This window comes from Labeo rohita, chromosome 19 (genome assembly GCF_022985175.1).
Source record: "Labeo rohita strain BAU-BD-2019 chromosome 19, IGBB_LRoh.1.0, whole genome shotgun sequence".
NCBI classification, from domain to species: Eukaryota; Metazoa; Chordata; class Actinopteri; order Cypriniformes; family Cyprinidae; genus Labeo; species Labeo rohita.
The window spans coordinates 6,806,618-6,834,521 of NC_066887.1; the positions used below are offsets into that span (position 1 = coordinate 6,806,618).

General features: G+C 35.1%; 1 protein-coding gene across 2 annotated transcripts; it reads right to left on the minus strand.

The window, feature by feature from the left end:
- On the minus strand, nucleotides 1-27,118 carry umad1 (UBAP1-MVB12-associated (UMA) domain containing 1). 2 transcript variants are annotated; one of them, XM_051136428.1, is made up of 4 exons: nucleotides 27,017-27,118; nucleotides 26,617-26,704; nucleotides 18,745-18,830; nucleotides 1-2,010 (listed from the first exon to the last, which is right to left on the minus strand). In XM_051136428.1, exons 2-4 carry the CDS (start codon nucleotides 26,693-26,695, stop codon nucleotides 1,732-1,734), a joined length of 444 nt encoding a protein of 147 aa, XP_050992385.1. In that variant the 5' UTR covers nucleotides 26,696-26,704; nucleotides 27,017-27,118; the 3' UTR covers nucleotides 1-1,731. The 2 variants fall into 2 exon arrangements, with proteins under 2 accessions (XP_050992385.1, XP_050992386.1); XM_051136429.1 differs by lacking the exons at nucleotides 26,617-26,704; nucleotides 27,017-27,118 and adding exons at nucleotides 19,076-19,319; nucleotides 25,145-25,416.
- Between the last annotated feature and the right edge of the window lie 786 nt (nucleotides 27,119-27,904).

Below are 27,904 nucleotides of genomic sequence, written 5' to 3' on the forward strand. Positions count from 1 at the left end.
TGCTATCAAATAAGGTTTTAATGAAACAACATCATATTACATTGCACTCATGCTCAGAATTTAGCATAAACATCATGTGGGATCAAAATCAGTGATAAATTCTGCTCCAGATATGAATCAATAAAGCATCCAACAAAGGTTAAGGTGATGGCATAATATTTACCTGAAGAAGTGGCATTAAATTATCATACAGACATTTTTTAAAGCAAACACAGCACAATGCAAACTTGATTATTTCAATACAGTGTTTTGAAAAGGATAGGTCAGATACATAGGAGGAAGCATAGATGAAACAACCATGTCGAAAAGACAGACACGTCAAAACAGACTAATAAAAGTATACATATTTTTAATAACCAAAAGTGAGATTTGAGTGGTATTGAGTAAATAAACGAAACCGCTATCAAGTAAAGTACAGAGGATGTAAAGGAGACACAGCGAAACTCCTGAGTGCATTTGTGTAAATAGCAGCACGCACTATGATACCCATTCACGAACTGAAATCCAGATGAAAGAAACCGAAAAAAACTGCGCAACAACCACGTGGCCTATTCAAACAGAACAGTAAATCCTACTAAAACCCATATGCATGTTTTTGCAATCAAACTTTGTTCAGAATACATATCTGCCTCCTAAAACGGGGTGTGTCATGTGTAGACAGATCTTCAAAACGTCATGCATTAAAACCAAACAACATCAGTCGAGGTATGCATATTCATACCAACAAAAGAACAAAAAGCACACTTCTACAAAGAGATATTGGCCTATTTATAATGAGAACTGCATTGTCTTGATTTTAAGTGCAACCTGTAACTTAAAGTGATCTTTGTGATGTAAAAATACTTCATATCCCAGCTTGATATGCAGAGACAACTACAAGTAACAACATTCTAAAGTCCAAACACTACCTCACTATCACGATATTGTTCTGTTAAGCATGCCAACCTGGCACAGCAACAATGACTTAACCAATAGCGACAGTTTAAGCCACTGACTGACCAATAGCATAAAGAGAAACGTTTTTGCTTCACCTTAATGGTTTATTAGCACTGACTGTAGAGTTACAGTAAATAGTGGACTAGCCAAAAGGCCATTATGATTGCATTTTAATATATATTTTTAAAATATAATTTGTTTTTTCATTTAATACCTCTATTGTGGTATGTTGAAAAGATAGATTACTATAAAATAATTCTCCTGTGCATCACGACAGCTTTTAGTTCATGATGTGCAAGCAAATGTCAAAACCGATTTCATAAATTATAGAGTCTTTGCAGAAGTAAGAAAAAACTGAGGAAGGCAAACACAGACAGGGTTGCAGCCTAATGCAACTTCTAAGAAACATAGCAGTTTCAAAACAACCCTATTTCGGTTCAGCATATCATCTCATGCTACAGGACCCCACAGAGTCAAAATTGCACAGATTTTACACCCGTAAAATTTGAACTACATTTGAAAAATGTAAAGCCGCAGGTTGTACGCGTCTACTGCGTTAAAACAAAGCTGTGACGCTCCTCTCGCACGATCGAGTGCGAGATCCTGAGAGACTGTAAACCGTCTTGATGCTAACTTATTTAAACTAACAGGACAATATGTTCATTTGAGCCCAACACCCTTTAGTCAGTGACTGATTTTGTCAGCTATACTAGATCTGAAGAGGCAAAAGAGAATCTTGACAACCGAAGTCTCATAGTACATCACGTGTCAACAATATAACTGATATGCAAAGAGTCACGGCTCACAAAGAACTGAGTTCTCCAAGGTGAAGTCATAACGAAAGTTGGCTAGTTTGTCATTTATGTCGTGAGGCAAGGTGATATCTGTGACAAAGGGCAGGCCTGCCTGCATGGCCAGAATGTGTGGTGCTAAAGTGAAAGGTATGTCTCCTAGAAGCTCAGGCAGGGCCGGGGTGGCGTCTACGGCGTGTGTTTCTGAAGACGTCTTGGCAGTTGTGGGCTGGGAGGAAGGCTGAGCCGTCTCTGTAATTCCTCTGTTCCCGGCACTGGATGGCTGAACAAAAAGAAAGAGAATCCGCAGTGAAAACTGAGAAACTGGACCTGTTAGGGAGCAGCACTGTTATTATATGCATCACAGCATGTGTGACTCAACTATTGTGCCATTTACCAAATTGCCACTGTGAGCCAGCTCTTTAAATCCTCATCAATGCTGGTTGACTTCAGATTTTACCCATTTTCATTAAAGCTGCATGATGTATGTCACATATCAGTTTTTTTAGTGTTGTTATTAGTCAAGGATTTTTATGATTATGACATCTGTCTCATATCTGTACCCCCAAAAAAGAGCAAAGCCTGCAGCCGCAGAGATGAGAAATCTGGTTTTGTTTGAGGTGGATGAGGAGTCATTACATGCCTGAAACATCTCGATGAAGGAAGTCACATGCTGTACCACAACTAGAGCTGAACTTCACACTTTAACACAACTAATGATGCACACGTGCGTACAGTACATAAACTTGAGTCAGAATACATAGTATATAGGTTTAAAACTGTTTGTAAATAGCACTGAATCATATTAGAAATCAATGCAAACAACAACAACATTTAACTACACTACCAGTCTTCTCTTTCTGTTGTGGTTTTTTTGTGTTTTTTAAAGAAAATTAATACTTTTATGCAGTAAGAATCCATTACATTGATCAAAGTGAAGACATTTATAAATGTTATAAAATATTTATATTTCAAATAAATGCTGTTCCTTTGAACTTTCTAGTCATCAAAAAATCCTGAAAAATGAAAAATATCACTGTCATATATTAAGCAGGACAACTATTTTCATCAATGATACTAATAATAAATGTTACTTGAGCAACAAATCATTAGATTAGACAGATTTCTGAAGGATCATGTGATTCTGAAGACTGGAGTAATGATGGTGAAAATTCAGTTTTGCATCCCAGAATTGTATTATATTTGCATTTTAAAATATATTCAAATAGAAAACTTTGGAAGCCTGTTTCCACCACTGAATAAAATAAAAGGTAGCTGCGAGTTTACATCTTGCAATTCTGATTTTTTTTATCAGACTTGTGGGATAAAAAACTCACAATTTTGAGTTATGAAGTTAAATTGTGAGATATAAACTTGCTATTCTCAGAAATTAAGTCTGGATTGCGTAATATAAACTCGCAATTGTGAGTTATAAAGTAAAAAAATGCGAGAGACGTAAATGCAATTCTGAGACAAGCTCACAGTTCTAAGAAATAAAGTCAGAATAAACATAATTCAGGTTTTTTTGTCAGAGTTGCGTGTTTATATCTCGCAGTTCTGAGTTAATATCTAACAATTGTAACTTTTCCATGTAAACTCGCAACTGTGACTTTCTCAGAATTGCGAGTTTAATATAAACAAAAAAGTCAATTGTGAGTTTACATTTCACAGTTGTGACCTTTTACTCAGAATTGCAAGTTTATTTCTCGCAATTTACTTTTTCTTAGAATTATGAGTTTATTTCTTGCAATTGCGACTTTTTACTCAAAACTGAGTTTATATTTCGCAATTGTGAGTGACCTTTTTCTCAGAATTGCAAGTATATTTCTTGCAACTGTGACTTTTTTTCTCAGAATTGCAAGTTAATATCTCAAAATTGTCTTTTTACTCAGAATTGCGAGTTTATTTCTTGCAATTGTGACTTTTTACTCAGAATTGAGTTTAATATAAACAAAAAAAGTCAATTGTGAGTTTAAATTTTACAATTGTGACTTTTTACTCAGAATTGCGAGTTTATATTTTGCAATTGTGACGTTTTTCTCAGAATTGTGAGTTTATTTCCCGCAACTCAGAACTGAGAGTTTACTATAAACAAGTTTAAACTCTGAGTTTAAACTCTCAGTTACTCAGAACTGAGAGTTTAATATAAACAAAAAAAAACTCAATTACGAGTTTACATTTCAAAATTGTGACTTTTTTCACAGAATTGTGAGTTTACTTCTCGCAATTGTGATTCTTTACGTTGGCAACAATAGCCTTGTGGTTAGCACGTCGACATATAGCGCCATTGTGCTGCGGGCGTCCCGAGTTCGAATCCTAGCTCTTGGACCTTTCCAGTCCCACTCCCACTTTGCTTCCTGTCTTACCTACACTGTCCTATCTAAATAAAGGCATAAAAATGTCAAAAATAAATCTTTAAAAAAAATAATAATAATAAAATTTGCGAAGTTTGCGTGTTTGTATCATGCAATTCTCAGAAAAAAAGTCAGAATTGTGAGATATAAACTCGCAATAACCTTTTTATTATTTTTTCTTCAGTGGTGGAAACAGGTTCCATAGAAAACAGCTATTTTAAATTGTAATAATATATAACAGTATATGATATTTAACAATATAAATGCAGCCTTTGTGAACATAAGACACTTCTTTCCAAAAAATAAAAATAAAAATTGTACCGACCCTAAACTTCTTAATGAATGTACAGTAGTTTGGGTGTAATGGTATATTAATCAGTTCAAAAACACCAGTAAGAGACATTAGCTATGCTTCCATCACCCTGTTTTTATATGCATTTTGAAGTATCGCATCAGAAACGAGTGATGGAAACGCCATTCGAATAAAAATCCCTTAGTATGCAAAAACAGTTTTTACGCTCGCTTGAAGTGGCTTTTGACTTGTGCAAAAAAAGTGTTAATGCGAATAATGGGAGATGGAAATGCAATTCCCGAATAAATTCCTCCATACGCATAAAAAAAGTCATGTGACTTTGCGCTATGGGATGGCAAAACCCTTCCAACCAGTGGACCGATCTCATTCCACAGCATCTGAAATGTTGTTATGGTTATTCTGAAATGCTTGAGCAAAGTCTGTTGTCAAAGTATATATAATTATAATTGCCTCCGAGAACTGTCTTACAAAACTGCGTTCCCCAACAGCAAATTATCACATTTATTGTGTTTCGTCTGCTCACTCTGAGGTACAAGTAATTTATTCCATATGAAAATAACTATATTCAATGGCTTCTCCTACTTTTCTTAGTAATATATAGAGTCAGTTTATCAGGAAGTGACGATTTTGTTCTCTTTGACTTGTTAGATGGAAACAGTACTTACTCGCAAATGTTTTATGTGATAATCCAATTATTGCGCATATGTTAAATTTGCAACTTTGGATGGAAGCATTGTGCCTAAGGTTGAATATGAAACTAAATGCAAAAAAAATCAAAAATTTTGTCAGTGATTAAATTAGTAATGGTTTCTATTCATAGCTGGGACTTGAGTTGGTGTGTCTGGTGCAGATAAAACAGAAACTGGCCGTGAGAGTTGTGTAGGTGGTTTCTCACACGTAACTTTTCTGTTTGTCTAATATGAAAGCCAAACATGTTAGACAGGGAATGATAATCTATTAATGTCAGTTCCTCACTGTAACATGAGATTGGTATAGTACATAGAGAGAGAAGCAAAACCCAAACAGCTAACTGAACTGAATAAGGTGGAACTCTGAACTTCCATACAATGAAAGTGGATGTGATTAAAAGCAGTTAAGCCCTAAGGCTAAAAAGCACAATAAATGCAGCCCATATAAGTGGTTTGAAACTATTCGTGTGTGAAAAACAGACTAAAATTTGATTCATTCAAAACTGAATGTTATCCTTGAAATTCTTGCTCTGGTATGGAAAAGAGTAGCCAGGACATTCTGTATAAATGGCTACATTTGTCTTTTAAGGAAAAAAGTAAATCATACCAGTTTTGAAAGACACAAGGGTAAGTAATTAATCAGAACTACTCGTTTAAAGGGGTCATATGATGTGATTTCATGTTTTCTTTTGTCTTTGAAGCATTACAAGCTGTTCATGCATATACAGGATTTGTGAGGTTGCAAAGATTAAAGTCTCAAACCCAAAGAGTGTGTTATTCTGCTGGTGTCTTAAAGACTACCATGGACAGCTGACTCCTACATTTTTTGATATTCTTCATATTCTGTATGGTGGTCAGTTCACACTGATAGAAATTAGTCTTTTCCAAAAATCTTTTAAACTGATTTTTACCTTTTATGGGCATTTTAACTTTTAAAAAAGCCATTTTTTTTTTTTTAAAAAATTGTGTATTATCTTTTTGAGTCAAATTCTTACATTTGGACTGTTACAAAGCAAATTAAATCAGTATCAACAAAATTTGTCTTTGCAATGCAAAGGAAACACAGAAGCTGCATCTAAAGTGGCATTTACATGTATTTACACACTGTTTAATGCAGGTCATCAATGCATTTAACCTGCAGTTGCAAATATTTTAAACATAAAACGGTCAATAATGATATTTGAAAGTATTTCAATATAATAAAAAAATGATACTTTAAATGTGGAATTAAAACCGCCAGTAAGTGTCAGTAAGTCACAGTTAATAAGTGAGTCATTGTGATTAAACCGAATCATTTAAATGGTTGAATCATTCAGTAACAAAACACCATCATGTTTAGAGACGCTAAACTGCTGTGGTTGTGTTTAGAATGATTTTTGTTAGCGAAACAGAGCAAAAACAGGCAATATGGTGTCTAAAATGTAAGTCTCTTAATTATTGTCTATTGAACTGTTGTAAAAAAAAATCAATATCACATTTGTAATTTGTAATTTTTGGAGAAGAAAACGACACTCTTTTTGTGATATTAACTATATGATGTGGAATAAATCTATACATTTTATGTCCCCATGTCTTGGATTTGTGATCATTCTAAATGTATTTTAACAGACTAAATCATGCAGTGAAAGAACGCTCTAATGCGCACTAGTCTAGACTTCACATAATGCGTGCACTGCACTTTGTAGGCATTTTGAATGTTTTTTGCAAAATACTCGATAATGTCAAATACAACAATTACAGTATTATCGCAGACAATATATATTGCACACCCCTAATTCAATCACGCCCTCACGTCTACATCACAGGGTGGGAAGATTTGCATCCGCCCAAATGTAGACGCAAACAAAGTCGTAACTTTTATTCTCGCTGTAGTATTGTTGCAGCCGCCATGTTGTGGAAACGCTGTGCGTTTCATTGTGAAAGCAAAAGTACTTTGTTTGGCCTTGGAAATAAGTACATAACTAGAAATCAGTAGTTAAGCTATATTTACAATGCTGTTCCAGAACAGTACAACACAAATATTTGATTGTGTGCAGCGCAATTTACGGAGGACTATTTCCTGAACCAGGGAGAGTAGCCTACAACGCTGGCTGTGCACACTATAAAGTGGGGCAGTTCCATCTTTACAAGGACAGTCGGGCACTTCTGACTCACAGCCTGTAAGTACGTTTTCATATTTAAAGAATTTGCTACTGATTATTCAAACGCGAGTTTTGAGCAGTGTAGAATAGTGCTTGTTGTTTGCTCTTTCTATGATCACAAATGCAGACATGGTGTTATGTTTACGCAGTGCAGTGCAGCGCAAGGATAGTGTGAGTCATTATATTCAGTAATTATGTCCTCCCTGGATGCAACAAATGCCTCATTTATAATGGGTTTTATTGTCTCATCGCATCACAACATTGTAAGGGGCATAACATTTCCATCACACACTTGTGTCTTTAAGCATCTAAATAAGGTTTCTGACTAGCAGCTGTGATGAACTCCACCTTAGTGTAGATCATAACACGCGTTTTGTGGTTCCACTGAGTCATAGAGCTGCTGATTCAACTCTCTGGTCAATTCTGAGGATGTGCTGTTGTGGAATTCAACAGCTATGCTGTGAAGTGTCATTCTGTTCCTGTCGATGTTTGCTCATGTTTTGCATGTGGTGTCAATTTGTGTTCTCTTGTCTTTCCAGTGTTCCCCTAAAAGTCAGCATGAAGTGGAAATTTCCATCATCTTTTGTTCCTTATCGTGAGATATTTCTGAGTGAAACTGTAGGGTGGGGCATGATTTTGTCCATTGGGAACTGACTGAATCATCAGATCGATGTTGTTTGTTGACTGCTGCGATGGTTTCATGTGAGTGACAGGTTGCTGGAGGGACTATTGTTTTGCTTGATTTCACTGTGACTTTTAAACATTAAAGCACTGTGCCGTTTTGTGGCCAATGTGTCTGTAATTCAGAAACTATGTGACCTCTTTGGAATTCGCCCAAGTAATTTTTTGGAAACTCACATCTAACTGCAAATTGTCAGGCCTTTTTTTTCCCCATGTGGTTTGTCCATTATTTTGACTGTAAAATGCACTTTTCCCATTCACAAGTCTACAGGCTTTTGGGTCTCACGAAAGCCCCTCTTATTCAAAGAGAAAGAGTGAGACTGAGCGTCTTTCATTAGCCATATGTCTCCAGGCGGTGCTGTGGAACAGATTGCTGAATGGCAGCAGCACATGTTGGCGCTGTTCAGTCCTGCCACCTGGCACCTGTCACACACCCGCTTGGCCAGCGCAAATCAAGGGGCTCTTTCTCTCTCGTCAGCGCTGTTGCGCGTCCAGCACACAGCATATGGAAATCACGCCGACCCGCTAACACAGATGACTCAATGAGCGATCCTTAAGATTTAATTACTCTGTTCAGGATCAGACTGAAAACGTTACTCAATCCACCTTATTCTTCAAGGTGGAAGTAAGCCTATGGTCAAGACTTCCGGTTCATTAGTTCATGCACTACAAACCAGTGTGTTCATAATTAAGGCAATAATGGTAAGACACACCAATCTGCAACATCTAGCAGCAAAAACAAGCAGTTTCATACAGCTAATATAGCTGGATGTGGATGAGACCGGAAGTCACACCCATAAAATTAACATAAAATTTAAAATGGCCACACCGCTCTTACAGCAAAAATAAGGTGGATATGCCGCTCAAAGCAAAGAATGCATGTCACTTGTTTTCATGTTTTCAGCCAAAGTTGTGAATTTAACATGAAAACCTGCTGGGTCAACCAAATTTCAAAAACTTTCCCAGCTTAAATTTTTGATTTTGCTAAACATTTTTCTGAGGAAAGATACACATGTATAGTGATAAAGCCAAATACCTATCTTAACACTATGATTGTTCCACATTTTCTGTACTGCATGTCTAGTTGGTCTCAGGCGTGTAAAACATTGTTAAAACCACTTGAATCATTATATAAAAGGGCCATAAAAATTCATGATAAAAAATCTCGATTATATCATCACTGTAAAGTACAAAGTAAATATAATTTTCTGAGTTTCGAAAATCTTATTAAATATAATCAAATTTCTGCTTTGTTTAAAATAATCCATAACATCGCTGCTCCCCCTTTGAAAAAATTTTTCACACTAAATTCGGAGAGAATTTCTAGAACCACACGGTCGACAGTCAGAGGAGAGTGCAGCGTTACAAGATGTAAAACTGCATATGGTCAACAATCTTTCTCTTATAAAGCAGTGAGCCTTTGGAATACTCTTCCAAACGAAATTATTTCATGCACAAATTATTGTACTTTTACACGCCAAACAGTGGTTATTATCAAAGCAAATTTGTATGCATTAAATGACTGTGATATGAACGCTGTAAACTGTGAGTGAGTGAATTGAATGATGATAGAAAGTGCTTTTATGATGTGAGCTTCTGTGTATTTTTCTGCATATATTTGATAAGCTTTTGTAAGTGTAACAACAACCTGTCCAGGGACTGCGGGTGGAAATTAGCATTTTTGCTATAACCTGGCACATGACATCTTTTCTTATTTTAGACTAATGTTGTTTGTGCATTGTCCCTGATCAAATAAATAAAATAAAAAAAAAAAAAAAAAAATATATATATATATATATATATATATATATATAAAAATGTCATGGATGAATATTTACTGAGTAATCCACTATTTTGTAGAGGGAGGTCAAAATGGGAAATTTCACCTTAGGTTGAGAGTCAAGATACAGGGGGGTAAAAATGATTTCAGAAAGATGACAGCATCATAATCTTTTTTGTACACAGAGATTGGTAGTTCAATTAGTAAAATCCATTGACATGGAAAGAGCACTTTTCAAGTTTTTCTCCAAAGTTTGCATGATTGTAGCTCAAGAAGTATTAAAGATATTTTAATGCCCTTTTAGATACTGGGTCTTAAACTTCCCTTTTGGCATCTTTATTTTTAAAGCCCTATGAGATTCAGTTCCATAGATATTGGAATTTTAATATGGCTCCAGGAGTAAACCTAAAATCTACATATTTTCAGTGGTCAAACACTAAATGTGGGTCAGTTTGCAAAAATATAATACTTGTTTTCTTTTAAAGAGGAATGTCTGAAAAACAAATAAAGTTAAAACTAGAGCTGTATCTCATTTCTTTCTGTCAAAACAACTGCATTGAACATACCTGTCTGATAGCCATAAATATTCTTTTTCCAAAGTTCGCGTGCCTATAACTCAAGAAGTATTAAAGATATCATAGTATGATTTTAGATTCAAGTTCTTCATAAACTTTTCTTTTAGAATCTTAATTTTCAAGCCCTGTATTGTTCAGTCCCAGAGATATGGGGATGTCAATGAGGCTCCATGATCAATTATCAATGGTTGAAAACCAAATGCACCATTTCCATCCAATGTGTTCAAAAGAACAAAATCATCACTGGCTTCAAGTATCGATAATAAAAATTAAAGTTGCTGCAACCAGGTAAAGACTGTGCTTCTTTTTTTCTACATAATAAATGACCTGTGCCAGAAGAAATGCAATAACAAACACATGCTGTTTCCATCATCCTGTTTTTATACGCATTTTTAAATATCACAAGTCATGGAAATGACAAATGTGAAAAATAAACATATATAAAAAAAACAATCACTTAATTTACAAAGAGGTTTTTATGCTCGCTTGGTGTTTTTTGACTTTTTGCGCAAAAAGCAGGGCTCCAGACTGCGACTAAAACGATCGCATTCCCACGTGGATAACAATGTGCAGTAAATGGTAAAACTGTTTGCACTACAAACCAGTGTGTTCATAATTAAGATAATACATTAAAATAACATAGTAAGACACACCAATTTGCAATATCTAGCAGCAAAAACAAGCTGTTTCGTACAGCTAATATAGCTGGATGTGGATGAGATTGGAAGCCACACCCATAAAATTTAAACAAAATTTTAAATGGCCACACTGCTCTTACAGCAAAAATAAGATAGATTCACAGCTCAAAGCAAATAATGCATATCACTTGTTCTCATGTTTTCATCCAAAGCTGTGAATTTAACTTGGTAAAACTCGGACATTCCATGTCAAATCATCCAAATTTCAAAAACGTCCCCGGCCTAAATTTTTGATTTTGCTAAAACATTTACTTAGGAAATATAGACGTATAGTGATGAAAGCCAAAATATTAAATGTCATGGATGAATATTTACTGCGTAATCCACTATTTTGTAGAGGGAGGTCAAAATGGTAATTTCCACCTTAGATTGACAGTCAAGATACAGGGGGGTAAAAATGATTTCAGAAAGATGGCAGCATCATAATCTTTTTTGTACACAGAGATTGGTAGTTCTATTAGTAAAATCCACTGACTTTAGCAATCTTTGTTGCATTATGTGCCAATGGTGACCATTCAAACATGGGAAAACAGCACTTTTCGAATTTTTCTCCAAAGTTTGCATGTTTGTAGTTCAAGAAGTATTAAAAATATTTGAATGCCCTTTTAGATATTGGGTCTTAACAAACTTCCTTTTTGGCATCTTTATTTATAATGCCCTGTCAGCCTCAGTTCCATAGATATTGGAATTTTAATATGGCTCCAGGAGTAAACAGTTAAAATGTACACATTTTCAGTGAACCAAATGCACCATTTCCACGCCATGTGTTTAAAAGAACAAAATCATCACTTTCTGGGATACTGGCTTGAAGTATCAATAAATGAAAATGAAAGTTACTGCAACCAGGGAAGACTGTGCCTCTTTTTTCCTTCTTAATAAATGACCTGTGCCAGACAAAATGCAATAACAAACATATGCTATGTTTCCATCACACTGTTTTTAGGCAAATTTTCAAATAATCGCAAAGTCATGGAAATGACAAATGTTTAAAAAAAGAAAAAAACCAACAATCACTAAATTCACAAAGAGGTTTTTATGCTCGCTTGACGTGTTTTTTTTACTTGTGTGCAAAAAGCAGGGCTCCAGACTGCAAATAAAACGGTTGCATTTGTGAACAAAATTATTGATTTGTGCCGAGTTTTTGCCGAGTTCGCCAGTGGCAACTAAATTTACATGTACATGATTATATGATTTTAAAATGTGCATATAATGTCTTTTTTCCTGAGTATTTTGCGGTCACATTCTTTATGTTGACGTAATAAACTGAGACGATGCGCATCAAAGTTTTCAAACAGTCCTTATCTCTGCCAAACATCAGAGTTGAGCTGATGGCACAACTGCTGAAAGCAGCTCCATTGTGCATGAACAAATGACAACAGGTAAAGCTGTCAGCTCTGTGGATATTAGCAATATCATTAACAATTCTCGGTTATAATCAATACTATGGCTTCTTCTTATCAAGATCTTTAGTCTATATGCTGTGTCCTGGTAATGCGTGAACTTCATATGTGACCCTGGACCACAAAACCAGTCTTAAGTTGCTAGGGTATATTTGTAGCAATAGCCAAAAATACATTGTATGGGTCAAAATTATTGATTTTTCTTTTATGGCAAAAATCATTAAGAAATTAGGTAAAGATCATGTTCCATGAAGATATTTTGTAAAATTCCTATTGTATATATATTAAAACTTAATTTTTGATTAGTAATATGCATTGCTAAGAACTTCATTTGGACAACTTTAAAGGTGATTTTCTCAATATTTAGATTTTTTTGCACCCTCAGATTCTATATATTGAAATATCGAATAAATTTTAAAAAAATGACCCTTATGACTGGTTTTGTGGTCCACGGTCACATATTATTTGTAGTGCACTTGACATCCAGTAATCGCAATAGGCTTTGTGCTTTAGAACTTTTTAATAAAGTATCAGCTTTAAAATGTTGCCAAATTCATAACGAAATTCAAACAATAAATGCAGTTTCGGCACTCCCCAATGCAGCATAAATGATTACCTCTGTTCAACCCATCTATCTTTCTCTTTACTACTATAGTATGAAATAAGCATGAATGGACATCAAAATGTAGGCTATTTTAAAAGATAGTAAATTCTGAATATTTCAGAATATACGTGCGCTTTGTGTTTGTTGTCCTGAAGTTTGATTGAGGTTAAATGCACTTCCATTTCGAATACTTTTATATGAAATTGATGTTCACACAGTCAGTTATGTTTTCAGAGCGGGACAAAACATCTAATATATTGAAACAGATCTGTGCATTAGTGTGAATACAGCACTGTCTATGATCTCATCAGTAATAATCAAATGGCAATAATGGTGAGGAAAAAAGAAAAAGCCATAACTATTGTCTGAAAACTTTTGGATACTTAAAGAAAACTTATTTTAAATAAGTGATTGTTTTAAAAGTAGCCTGTTTATATAATAAAAACTAAAGTTTCCACAAAATAAATTTGATACGAAATTTATATGAAAATGTAGCCATGTGCAGTAATATTAAAAACTGAGAATGTGATGCATAGTGATATTGAGTTGATAATGAAAATTGTAACTGAATTGAATCATGAAACCAGTGAAGATTCACACCCCTACTTTTAAGATGACAGTACTGACATGCAGAGATTTCTAACTATAAACTTTAATTTTGGTTCAAATGTATGGTTGTAAAGAGTATTCGCAAGACTCAACTGGGGAAAAATGTAAATCAAGAATCGTTTTGGAATCGGATCGTGACTCCCAGAAACGGAATCGAATCGGATCGTGAAGTGCCTGACGATTCCCACCCCTATAAGACAGCCTACAGTACAACTTAGGCCTACTGACATGTCTCATGTAGTCACTCATTCAGTGTTTCAAATGCTTGTAAACAATGCCACCTAACAATAGATTTATCTCAGAATAACCATTCGGCATCCAGAAAGCTAGAAAAAAAACTATGAAGATCTTGTCTACATAAGAAGCAATGCAAGAAGCTTTAAAAGAAAAACCAACTGGATCAAAGACAGACACAATTTACAGGATGCATTGAGGAGGAGCCCAAACTACACTCAAGTGATGCTGACATATGGTCCATGATATTGGCACAGATTCTGTGTAATAAACAATTGTTACAGTTTACAGTTCTCAAGTTGGAAAAGATATTTAGTTCCCGCTTTAAGTGAACCTTAGTTGCCAGGACATCTACAAGATGGATTAAAATGCTGACGAAGACAAGAAAAGATGACACATTAACACATGACAGTATGACTGAAATGTTAAAAGTGTAAAAAAAATAAAAATAATAAAATAAATAAATAATAAAATCAGTTTCTCATAGGATCCAGTGGCTCCTTAGTTGATTTTTTGTCTGGAGCTCTTAAAAGTTACTACAAATAAATTTGGAGATGGAAATGCATTTGACAAATAAATCTTGAGCTAGAGAACATTAAACCCATGTGACAAATCAGCTGTTTCTGCTGATGGTGGTTTGTTTACTGTTGATTACTAGGTTACCAATACCACTGTCATCCGCTCAAACAACTTCATGGAAACGCATTTAATTCACATTTGTTCTTTTCCCCGTTGTTGCATACTTTAAAAAGATCTGCTTCACGTTTGGATGAAACCTAGCTATATGTTATCTTGCGTTCGGATACCTGATGTTTGGGAATGCAATCGTGTGACGTTACAGGAGATAATTATACCAAATCATTTTGATGAGTTTGAGTTTGGATCAGGCATTTCAAAAACCATTAAAATAACATTTGAGATGGTGTGAGATTGGTGCGCTGGTTAATTCAGTTATCCAATCACATAATCTGTTGGTCACAAGTCACATGACTTTTTTGATGCGCATCAAGGAAATTACTTGGTAAATTTTTAGTCCATAGCAGTTTATGCGCATATCTTCTTATCAGACACACAAAATATCAGTTTGTTTTTATGTGCATTTTTAGAATTTATGCACATCTTGGCATTTCCATCCAGCATTTTTTTTTAACAATATCCAAAAATTCACATAAAAATAGGTGGATAGAAACATAACTATTCAGTCTTTGCACAGATCTTTCCAAATAACAACATATTTTATGTTGACCATCTATTTTGGGGAAATTTTTACCCCCTCATGTTAATTTCCTGAATATTGACAAAAGTGATTGCATGTTGAACGTTATCTGTACCGTGTAATTCTGACTTTTAATTTGCTACATATACAGTATACTATATTTACAGTCTTCTGAAGCCGTGTGATACCAAAAGAGATAGTTCACCCAAAAATGACAATTCTGTCATTAATTATTTATCTTCATGTCATTCCAAACCTGCACAAATTAAAATATTTTTGATGAAATCTGACAGCTTTCTGGCCCTGCATAGACAGTAGGGATAGCTTTTGACACAAATTTCATTCTCGTTCACAAGCTTGCGATTCGATTACCAAATTCGATTCGATTAGATTCGATATCGATTATTTTGGATATATATATATATATATATATATCAGGTACAGTACATGCCAAATTTTCTCAAAAAAAAAAAAAAACTCAACTAATGCTGTAAAATATATAAGAGAGTCAATTGGTACTAGATTATAATATTGAAGGTTAAAACTGACTGATTTGTGCTATACAACTGCTCAAATCACACTTAAGTTTTTATAATAAAGTTACAATTACTTCAGTTAGTGTTTTTTTTTTTTTTACATATAAACATTTAAATACATGTTTACATATAAACATCATAAAACTTGGATGGATTTATTCAAACATAAAACATTAAAGAACAGCAAAAGTATATAATGAATATGTTATATGGTGCATATATTTAGATATGCACCATATACTGTATATCTACAGTTTATTTTTCTAGCTGACTAATGAGTTTATGATCATATGCTTGTTGAGGTAAATGTGATGTTACATGAATTGTTTACAAGCTGTTATACTGATGTCTCTGCATGGCTGAAACACTGATTGAGCGATTACAAGAGACAGGATACGGATTGTTAAGTTGTACTTTTTTTTTTTGAAAAGTAGCTACTTTGAATTTGAATGCATCTCACTAGATTTTGCAGCAGCCTTTTTATTCCTTATGCGGTGAATTCAAACACTTCTCACCAAATCTCACAGCTGTTCTGAGCCCGGACAAGTTTGTTTGCTTTGCCATCCGAGCTGATAAACGGTCCGTGTTGTGCATCTCAACCGAGCAGCGGGATTTTATTTCACTTTCGTTTTGTTTGCTGTTTGATGTTTCTCATATTGAAATCTAAGACTTTGCTTCATATTGGATAATCCATTCATTAACTGAAAACAGGCTAGACTAACCGATTCTTGGGATTTAAAGGAGAAGTCCACTTCCAAAACAACAATTTACAAATAATTTACTCACCCCCTTGTTATCCAAGATGTTCATGTCTTTCTGTTTTCAGTCATAAAGAAATGGTGTTTTTTGAGGAAAACATTTCAGGATTTTTCTCCATATAATGGACTTCATTGGTGCCCCGATTTTGAAATTTCAAAATGTAGTTTAAATGCAGCTTCAAAGGGCTCTAAACGATCCCAGCCGAGGAAGAAGGGTCTTATCTAGTGAAACAATTGGCCATTTTTTTATTTTTTAAAAAAAAAAGAATTGTATGCTTTTAAGCACAAAAGCTTGTGTAGCACAGGTTCTGGGATGCACATCCACGATGCTATGAACTAGTAATGGGTCGTTCTTGAACGATTCTTCCATTTTAAACGAATCTTCAGTGTGACTCGAGAAGAACGGGTCGCTTCGGGGGAGAGATTCGTTCAGTCGCGCATGCGCAACATCCTATTAGGTTCTGTACTGAAATTAGTTCACCTGTTTCGAGTCTTTGGGTTTTTCGATTAACTCATCTTACTTCTTATCTGACAAGTTTTCAGGTTTGAGTCATTCGTTCATCATATGACAGCCCCATAAGATGAACGAATGACTCAAACCTGAAAACTTGAGAGGTGAGGTGAGCCAATCATAGACTAAAGACCCAGGTAAACAATGAATTAATCTTTTCTGTTTCTTATAGCATTATAGTTTTGTCTTGTTTGTAGTGTGATCAACGTTTGTGTAAGCAGTAGATGTGTTAGGGAAGTAACACGTAACATTTTAATTATATTTTGCTAAAATGAACTAAATGACTCGAAAAAAGATTTGTTCATTTTGCTGAACAAGCCTCAAAGGTAAAATGATCCGAACATCCGATCACTACTATGAATCATGTGTACTACGAATCAAAAATCTTATTTTCTCCTACAACTTGAGAGGAGGACATCGTTGTACCTTTTTGTTTGTAATCAGTGTTTACAAACTTACTTGCACTTTCTTAGTCTTTGCGCGTATGCTGTGCAAACACTGGGTCTGTAGTTCCGTGTGACCTTTTGGCGTGATTTAATAGTATGTAGTGTCGTGAACGCGCATCCCAGAGCCTGTGCTACTCAAGCTTTTGTGCCTAAAAAGTAAAAACATTTTTATTTTATTTTATTTTTTTTTTCGCTAGATAAGACCCTTCTTCCTCAGCTGGGATTGTTTAGAGCCTTTGAAGCTGCATTTAAACTACATTTTGGAAGTTCAAAATCAGGGCACCAATGAAGTCCATTATATGGAGAAAAATCCTGAAATGTTTTTGTCAAAAACCATAATTTCTTCACGACTGAAGACAGAAAGACATACACATCTTGGATGACAAGGGGGTGAGTAAATTATCTGTGCATTGTTGTTCTGGAAGTGAACTACTCCTTTAAGAATTGATATGGTTTCATAAAAATGAGAATCGATTAAAATCGAGATATCAATATTTTTTTACCTAGCCCTAATAGACAGCAACACAACTGACATGTTCAAGGCCCAGAAAGGTAGTAAGGACATTGTTAAAATAGTCCATGTGACATCAGTGGTTCAACCATAATGTTGTGAAACTATGATGAATATTTCTTGTGCGCAAAGAAAACAAAAACAACAACTTTATTCAAAAATTTCTTCTCTACTGTGTCAGTCTTCAAAAGAGTACCACGACACAGAACCTTACTACCTTTCTGGGTCTTGAACGTGGTACTTATGGTGCTGTCTATGCATCGTCAGAAATCTCTCAGATTACATAAAAAAAAATATCTTAATTTGTGTTCTGAAGATGAACGAAGGTCTTACAGGTTTGGAACGACATGAAGGTGAGTAATGACAGAATTTTAATTTTTTGGGTGAACTAACTGTTTAAGTTATTCACTAATAATTTCCCCCTCCAGTGAACTTGTGCATCTCTGTTACCGGATCAATGAGTTTGTTAGTTATTTGAGTTCAATCTTGTGAGCTGGTACTTTCAGTGAACTGGCTGATCTGGTTCACAAATCACACTAAATGATTCTCATGGACTCAATCATCCAGTCACAGCAGTTCCAACACACTCTCATGGCGATTCATAACTATTTTATACTTTGATGAACTGCTGGATACTTCATATGAATTCGTATATTTACATACAATTTTCTTATGCCTCACTAACAGTTAGATTTATGAATGGGGTTGGGGTGGACCTTCATGTACAAATCATACAAAATCGTCACCCTGTGAACTACTTTCCTCATGAGATCACGTTGGCAGTTCTCACATTAACACCTCACAGGTTGGGAAGATTATAACTGAATAATGATTTATATTTCAGTCTCAGAGATTTTTAGACATTGCTATCTGCTTAGGAAAATGTCGAAATATATATATCAAATAACTGTAAAGTTGCAGCATTCATGGTGGATCTTTCTATAAAGTGAAACAAACTCACCTTAGATGGTTGCACTATTACATTTGTTGCGGGCTGCACAATGTTCATGGACTGAATCTTCTGTCGTTGCTCCTCAACAGTTTCACCTGAAAAGCAAAAAATAAAAAGAATGAATAATTTTAAAATCAATTCAAGAAGAAAGGCGTATTATTCAGCACACATCGAGTCCCAAAGCCAATCACGGACCCTTTACGGCAACAGCTTGATTTTTAACAAGAATTATTGATTATCCTTCGCTGCCAAGACAATAATGTGGATTAACGACACTTAACAGGGTACTTTTCTGATTACATTAGAAGATTATGTAGCATTAGTCCATCTGGGTACTTACAGCCATAATCAGCGACGTTACTTGACAGAAACCTGCAACACCTTGGAATCATAACCAGACACTAACAGTACGCTGTATGATATATACACACATCCTCTACGCAGGACCTGTTGTTTACATCTCTTCCCTGTGTGGAGCTGCAGATGGTGTAATTCCTCCTTGAAAATGAAACCCAGCCCCTTCTTGTTGCTCCTGAGAATCACAGAGCTGAATGTCTTGCTGAGCGTCTGCTCACCTCTGGGGACTTCACACACACACAGGTTTGTTTTGGTGAATCGTGGGACATTACATAGGCGTAATGGTTTTTATACTGTACCAACCATATTTTCTATCACCCTACACCAATCCTACACCTAAACCTAGCCCTCACAGGAAACTGGGCAAAACTCATTCTGTATGATTTATAAGCCTTTTGAAAAATGGGGACATGGGACAATGTCCTCATAAGTCACCCTCTCCTTGTAATACCTATGTCATTACACAAATGTGTGTCCTGATATGTCACATAAACACGCACACACACACACCACGGCTCCTCCTTGTTATTACCAGCACCTCCACAAATAAGTCCCTTTGAGATGCTATCCATTGTTTACGTTCTGGGAAAAAGCTTGTATGGCTTGCGCCTAAGGGGGCGTTCACACTGAAAGTGATATAATCACTGGAGGTCACCGGGTTGCGGTGTTGGTTGCTAGTAGCTGTTCCTCCTGGACTACAGTTTCCAACTACATCATGAGATGGGTCACGTACTCTGCTACAGATTGGTTCGTTTAAAACTACCATCTCCAAATGCCAAGACCTTGCATACCAAAAGGAAGTAGTGATGGACCAAAATAAATTTCTTACCAAAACTGGAAATAAAGCTTTCTTTCATTTAGTTTTTTTTTTTTTTTTAGACAAAAACCAAAACTGAAAATAAAGTTTGGGTAATTAAAACTAAATTTGAGTGAACTCAACTGTTCAGGGTGCCATCTTTTCAGGTAATAAAGTAATTCAGTTGTAGTAATTTAGTTCTTTGCAAACAAGCCGCAAGTTGACAAATATTTAGATATTGCTATTCTAGTGTAATTTTTGGTCACAGTGAAGTGTGCCAGCATGGTTCAAATGTTTACCTGATGTAGCTTATTCACACGAATGACATTGTTTGTGTCAGTTATTTATTTATTTAGCTACAGTACTGTGCAAAAGTCTTAGGCCACTAGTATTTTCATCAGCTAAAAATGGTTTAAAGTCAGTTAATGTCGGTCTGTTGCTGTAGTGTTCCAGTAAGAAATATCAGTTTACATTTCCAAACATTCATTTTGCCATTAATTATAATAATCCAGTGAGATTTTTGTGTGGAGCACAGGCTGTTGTCAGACACCTTGTGCAAACAGAGATCTGATCTCTCCATCATTCAATCCAGTCTGTCTTAAGAAACAGAAAAAACGGAGACAGACTAAATCCAGAAGAACAGTGGCAACATCTCCAAGATTCTTTAAGAGACCTACACCTACAAAGCTACAGTACTGTTAAAATTTTTAGGCAGTTAGGCACATAAAATGAGGATGCTGTCAAAAACAATGTCATAAATAGATTTTCTTTATCAATGAACTTCTATTAACTAAAATAAATCAGCATTTGATGTGACCATCCTTTGCATTTAAAGTAGCTTTTGCCCTATGTGCATTTGTGCAGAGTTTTTCAGGTAGCTTTGCAGGTAGGTTACTTGAAACATCTTGAAGATGTTGAAACAGTTCTTCTGGATTTAGTCTGTTTCAGTTTTTCTGTGTCTTCATGTCATTCCAGACAGACTGGATGATGGTGAGATCAGATCTCTGTGTGGAGCACTCGCTGTTGTCAGACTCCTTGTGCAAACAAAAATCTCACTAGATTATTACAATTAATGGCAAACAGAATGTTTGGAAATGTAAACTGATGTTTCCTACTGACACACTACAGCAAAAGATAGAAATAACTTACTTTAACCCATTTTATAGCTGGTGAAAATACTAGTGGTCTAAGACTTTTGCACAGTACTGTAGCATTTTACATTTTGACTGAATATTTTTGGATGCTGAAACTGTGGTGCATATCTAACTGGAGGTTATCTGATTATTTTATGACTAAAAGTATCATTTTATGGCTAAAATTCATGGCAACTAAGAGCAAAATCAATAACACTACAATAAGGTGTCATATGTTAACATTACTGTATTAACTTACATTAATAAACAATGAACAATAAATGTATTAATTTATTTATTCATCTTTGTTAATGCTAGTTAAAGGAAATAAAGTCATTCACTGTTTGTTCATGTTAGTTCACAGTGCATTAACTAATGTTAACTTGTGATTTTAATAATGGATTAGTAAATACTGAAATTAACATTAACCAAGATTTATAAATACTGCAAATGTATTGTTTATTCTTAGTTCATGTAATTAACTAATGAATCTTTCTGTAAAGTGTTACCATAACATCATATGAGAAGAGATCAGGGTGACAATTTTTTTTTTTTTAAGTTGTATTGGACAAAATGGCACCTCATGATGGCCATCTTTATATTTGTTAAGCACATGCTCTTCTGGAATGTACTATATCTGTTTATGCAGCTTTAATGACTAATATTGCAATAAAACAAACAAGAGCACATGGACATATTCACATTTAGGAACCATGTTTACTGAATTCATTCACCATGGGTAATTAGGGTACTTTTTATTATATGGTATTTAGGTCACCCAAAAATGAAAATTCTGTCATTAATTGCTTCCCCCCCATGTCATTCCAAACCTTTAAGGCCTTTATCTTCAGAACACAAATTAAGATATTTTTGATGAAATACGAGAGCTTTCTGACCCTGCATAGCAAGTTCAAGGTCTAGAAAGGTAGTAAGGACATAGTTACAATAGTCCATGTGACAGCAGTGGTTCAACTAATATGTCATGAAGCTATTAGAATACTTTTTGTGGCAAAGAAAACAAAAATAACAGCTTTATTTAACAATTCCCTCTCTTCTATCAGTCTCCGCCACCATTCACAAGAGTACCACGGCAAATTTTACAGTCAAAATGGGAACATGAACTGGGTTCTGACGTAGAACCCCGATACTTCTTTGAACCAGAACATACAGATGATGGATGTTCTATGACAGACTGCTTTCGGATTTCATCAAAAATATCTTAATTTGTGTTCTGAAGAGGAACAAAGATCTTACAAGTTTGGAATGACATGAGGGTAAGTAATTAATGACAGAATTTTCATTTTTGGGTGAACTATCCCTATAAGCCTAATCAAACGACAATGTTAGGAAGAGAAAGACAAAACTACTCACTGCTATTGCCTATAACTTTAGCTGTAATAGACACAATTTCCGAAAGCACTAAATCTGTATTAATTTATCATATTTATAAATATTTAAACTCACTCTTAATATTTCCTTGTTCCATCCATTTTGTCATTATTGCCTTTCAATCTTCAAATTTAACAGTCAAAATGCGAATATGAACTGGGTGGTCCTGGGCAGTGATGCCAGTAACGCGTTACTTAGTAGCGCGTTACTCTAATATGACTACTTTTTCCAGTAACGACTAATCTAATGCGTTACTATTTCCATACCAGTAATCAAATTAAAGTTACTTGTCCAAGCCACTGTGCGTTACTATTTCTTAAATTTTTTTTTAAGCAAAGCCTATTTGGTTTCTTCTTGCGTCTCGGGGGAGTGACGTCACGTATGCGACAGGTCATATGTTCAGGACAACTCACCTACCAAGCGCCGCGGCTAGCGACACACGAACAACAATGGAGGGAGGAGAGAGATATGCGTTTTCTAGCTGGAAATATAGTCACTATTTTGAGTTTGTATCAGCCAAAGATGATAATATTAAGGTTCGTTGTACACTCTGTGCTGGCGACAAAGTGTTATCTAGCTTTAAAAACACTACGTTAAACTTGAAGAAACATTTGGAGTCGCAGCACGCCACAGTGAAACTTTCAGAGAGAGTCCCACCTGGTGGTGCGAAGCAGAGAGCTGTGACCGCTGCAGAAGGTCTTCCACCACCCAAACAACAAAAACTGGACTTCAGTACAAAACCAGTAAGTGGTGGAGAGTTAAAGAAGTTGGTCGGGCAGTATGTTGTTGTCAAGAAAGAAAAAAAAAAAAAAAAAAGACTTGTTTCTCTAAAAAGTATTTATGTTATATGAAGTCAAGAAAGACTTATTTTTCTAAAAAGTATTTATGTTAAATTAAGTCAAGAAAGACTGTCTTTATTTATTTTTATACAAACGTGTATTTCTGTCTGGAAATAGTTTTTAAGTTCAACTTAAAATGTCAGGAGATACATTGTTGACGTTAAAATGCACCAACAATAAAGTAAGCACTGGCAAAACCGGTTGTCGTTTTTATGTTTGGGGGTGGGGGGGGGGGTGTTATTGGCAGCTGCTGAAAGTAACTAATAAAGTAACTTGTAATCTAACTTAAAACTGGTTACTTTTAAAATAAAGTAATCAGTAAAGTAACTAAGTTACTTTTGAAAGGAGTAATCAGTAGTCAGTAATTCGATTACTATTTCAAAGTAACTGTGGCAACACTGGTCCTGGGACAGATCCAGTTTTGGATGAAAAGCATGAATTTGCATCTGCCGTATACAGAGCTTTAAAGAGGACATCAGATGGGCATTTTCCACAAGTTGGTATGATTCTTTAGGGTCTTCATGAAATGTGTGCAACATAAAATTAAAATTATATTTGTAATATCATTGTGCCTGCTGCACCCATGGTACGGCTGCAAAGTTCCTTGATTATTACGCCGAAATGAGAGTATAGTTCCTAGCCATGTCGACCTAGAAAATCACAACTTTTAATTTTTCGTCCGTCTTTGTACACAATGTAACTACAGAAGAGTCAAGTTTTAAACAGGAAAAATACGGAAACTCTTTGGTCATTTTTGAGCGAGATGCTAATGGTCTAATCAGATTCAATGAGCTATGCTAAGCTATGCTAAAAGTGCTTCCGCCAGACCTGAAGATCGGCTGAATGGATTCAAAAACTGTAAAACACCACTGTTTAAATATTTTCAGTGGAGTGTTCTTTTAAAAATAAATGTAAATATCAGTAATGTTTTGTTTAAAAAAAACAAAATATGATTTATGCATTTGTAACTGCAAGTTAAATGCATTCATGTCCCTCTGAGCTGAATTAAATAGTGGGTAAATAGGCCTACATCTAAATGCCTCAATTTCTTGATTTATGCCTTTGTTTTAGGCTGTAATGTTGACCTTTTTCTAAAGTAGTGTGAAATTGATTTTTGAATTTTTATTCATTTATATTTTCATATATGTATGTACGTATTATTGATATATTTGTATTTGCATTTTAAATGTAATTTAAAAATGCATTAAATGGGTTTAGTTTTCATGGTTATTAATGTATGCAATTTCAGCAATGAAAATGTTAATTTTTCTAAAAAGGAAACAAATTAGTTGTTCATTTTAAGAATCTTATTTTATCTTGTATATTTAGCATTGCTCTTTAATAAAGAAAAATGACTTCTTTTCCGATTACTCGAATAATCAATAGAATAATCGGTAGAATACTCGATTACTATATTAATTGATAGCTACAGCCCTAGAATTTTGCATTTGATGTCTCCTTTTGGACATGAGCTATAACACGCAACACAACAAACTGACCCTCTGTTTAGCTCCATGCTACATTACAGCAACTGTTGCCATTTTACAAATGACATATGGTCAGTATCATTTGCAGTTCAAAGTCAAAAGCAAGTAATTTCTTTCCCAGAGAGAAGCAGATCTGTGGCACAGATAAATAATGCAATGTAAGCCTATATTGTCTCCCTTATGTGCTGTCAGCAAAATCACCGCAGCCTCGTCACCCGGACTGAACCACAAACCTAGGTCAGATGGGCCGGGTCTAGCGTGCTGGAGGCGATCAGCTCACTCTTGATGCACAACCATATACAGCTTATGATGCATAAGTCAATGACGTGACAGATGAGTAAATGTCAACTGCAATTCTATTCATACAGGAAATATTAGATCGTATTTAGCACTCAAAAAGGGACTTACAAGCTGCTGTGTAAATATATTGGATGTGTCCGTCCCATCAGCCTGAGCTCATTTCGTCCTTTTCCAGCTGAGCGAGTTGTAGTCCTGCAGTCTGGCTTGGGTTAATTTCTATCCTACAATTCTACCCTAAAGTACTGACTAAAGACTGGGACACATGAAGTAAGTTGCACTCTGGACCGGTTTAATTACATAACGTTACATCATGTACGGTTTGCGTTCCTGTTGCCAAGCACACTACTTAAACCCATGATGAAAAGATTCTGCAAAACAGAAATTGAGTAATTTACTCGGTTACAAAATGAACCTGAAATGCTGAGAAAGTACTATGACTCAAAAATCAATAGAATAATAATAAAGATATTTATAATCATTTTATAATCCTGCAACTTTTGCATAAAGAGTAAGTAATAATGAATAATGATTTATTGTATAATTTAGTCCAAGATTTAAATGCAGTCTGTAAAATCAATACGAAACCACGAACTGAGTTTACATACTCTATTATATATCATTGTAACCTTTCTAAAATCTTGCCAATAGTGCAAACACAGTCATTTAATACCAGTTAAGATTAATGGCACAAGATTTAAGTGAAAACTGCAGGCTTTGATTAAACATCAACTTGAACAACATGAAAAGCATCACGATCCCTCCTATAGTGAACTCCTCTGTTCATTTCCAAAGCTTTCTCACAGCATGGTGAGCCTAAAATTGGAGAACCATTGGAGTTTGCCAAACATCCATCTATCCTCAAATATTCAACGGTAATTTTCCATTCCCCGGTTTGCAATATTTCCTCAAACTACATGGGCACATGGAATGAGCTATTCAAATCTGGCTCAAGCCCTCAGTCAACATATCCTGCACTTTATGAAGCATGGGATCTCGCTTTCCCTTTGACCTACATTCCCTCTAACATAGTTACAATACAGACTAAACAGTTGCTGTCTGTCAAATATGTTACCATGGAGCTGTCTGACAAGAAGAAAACATAAATGCATAAAACCTCAATACTGCATATAGCACGTGGTGTCACTGCATGTGTCAATGTTACAAAGTCACTGCATTTGACCAATGCTGACCCATAGCCATTTGCCAGGTTCAACTGAAGCACAGAGGTACAGAGAACTCCAATATATGACATGCTATGAGCTGATTAATCATACAAAGGACATATTAAGAGAAATCTTTCACTATTGGTGAACTACAGCCTTCACACTAAATGTGAGGATTGAATTACACTGCCCTCTTGTGGAAGATCAGCATTAACCAAAGATTGTTTGGATTTATAGTTAGGATTCCAGTTATAACAATATTTTGGATGGCTGGATGGAAAGATAAATAGATAAACATAATAGACAGACAGACAGATCCATCTACAGATCTATATCTAGATGACAGATAGATAGATAGACGAAAACTAAGATGTAGACAATAATAAAGTTGCTTCTAAAAATGATCAAATGGCTTACCAATGATGACAAATCCATCAGTTTCTCTCTCAGTAGATTTTTTTGCTCCATCAGTCTTGAATCCGAAAAGCTTCAACATTTTGTGTGTCTGTTGAAAGTCAGAGTCACTCAATAACACACGTGATACACTGGTACTGAGCAGATGTCGAAATCTAATTTTACAAATCTAATTTATCTAGCCTTTTTGGATTCAAACACAGAAAGAACGTGGTTTGTTTACGATTAAAACATCGCATAAACACAAGGCTGCTGTTTTGTTTTTCCCTGACAGCTGTACAGACAAACGAGTTAGCAAGCGTTAGTTTTAAAACAGTCACGCGCTATGCTGCCATACGACATTTATACTAAAATACTGTAAACATCAAAAAGAACAGTTTCTTTGAGTTAAATACTGTCTTACTTCAAATCACACATGAATATTTGGTTGTGTTAAATATCGAGCTACTCGGTTGAAGTTTTTGTTTACGACACCTTCCCACACCGGGTCCAACTGCTTTTTCGCTCCGTGTGAAAACTAAAGTAGGAAGAGATTTTGTTTCGGTTTTAAAAAATACCTTGCCATTTATTTTAGTTATAATGGGTGGTTGGTGTGCTAGAATTTAGATCCATTACAGAAAATGTTTAATTAAATGTATTTCCAATTGTATCATTAATAACATAACACAGATACGTAGATACATTTTGTATGTATTTGTTTCTAACTAATACACGTGTTTAAATTCACATTGCCTATGTACACAAATACAAAAATAATGAGGTGATACGCACGGTTGGTCTACACAGACACGTTTTTAATTCTTACTATAACGTGGGGAAAAACAATGGGTGAATAAAGTGTTATGATGTAGTTTTGTGTTTATATGAGCAGTTTTTTATATCATATAACTGCAAGATGAGCTTATTAAGGCAAGTTATTATGCACATTATGCAAGTAACATATTAGCAAAACAGTGATCCGCTTTTAAGATTTTTACGGTTTTAATGAAGGATGTAATATACATGAGTCTGTATACATCATTTTGTATACATTTAAAGGAAAATAAATTAATTTCCATGTCATTTTATTCAGTGCTAGTCTCAGTGCATTTAGTTATTTTTCTCTTTTTTTTCACAGTGTCTCAGTTCTCTGACATTTGCTTATATATTTCACCAATAAGTAGGAAGAGATATTTTCGGTTTTAAATACCTACATAATAGTACTAATACTAATACTAATAATAAACTAATGTGTTGTATAATGTGACGTCATATCACTGATAGCGATGATGTCTGATTCATCAAGCTGTGA

What these genes read in the sequence shown, in the direction of transcription:
- umad1 (XM_051136428.1), bottom strand. Translation starts at nt 26,695, where the DNA reads ATGTTGAAGCTTTTCGGATTCAAGACTGATGGAGCAAAAAAATCTACT. An exon ending in TGATGGATTTGTCATCATTG is followed by an intron (nt 18,831 to 26,616) that starts GTAAGCCATTTG and finishes TTTGCTTTTCAG; the next exon opens with GTGAAACTGTTGAGGAGCAA. An exon ending in TAATAGTGCAACCATCTAAG is followed by an intron (nt 2,011 to 18,744) that starts GTGAGTTTGTTT and finishes CTTTTTGTTCAG; the next exon opens with CCATCCAGTGCCGGGAACAG.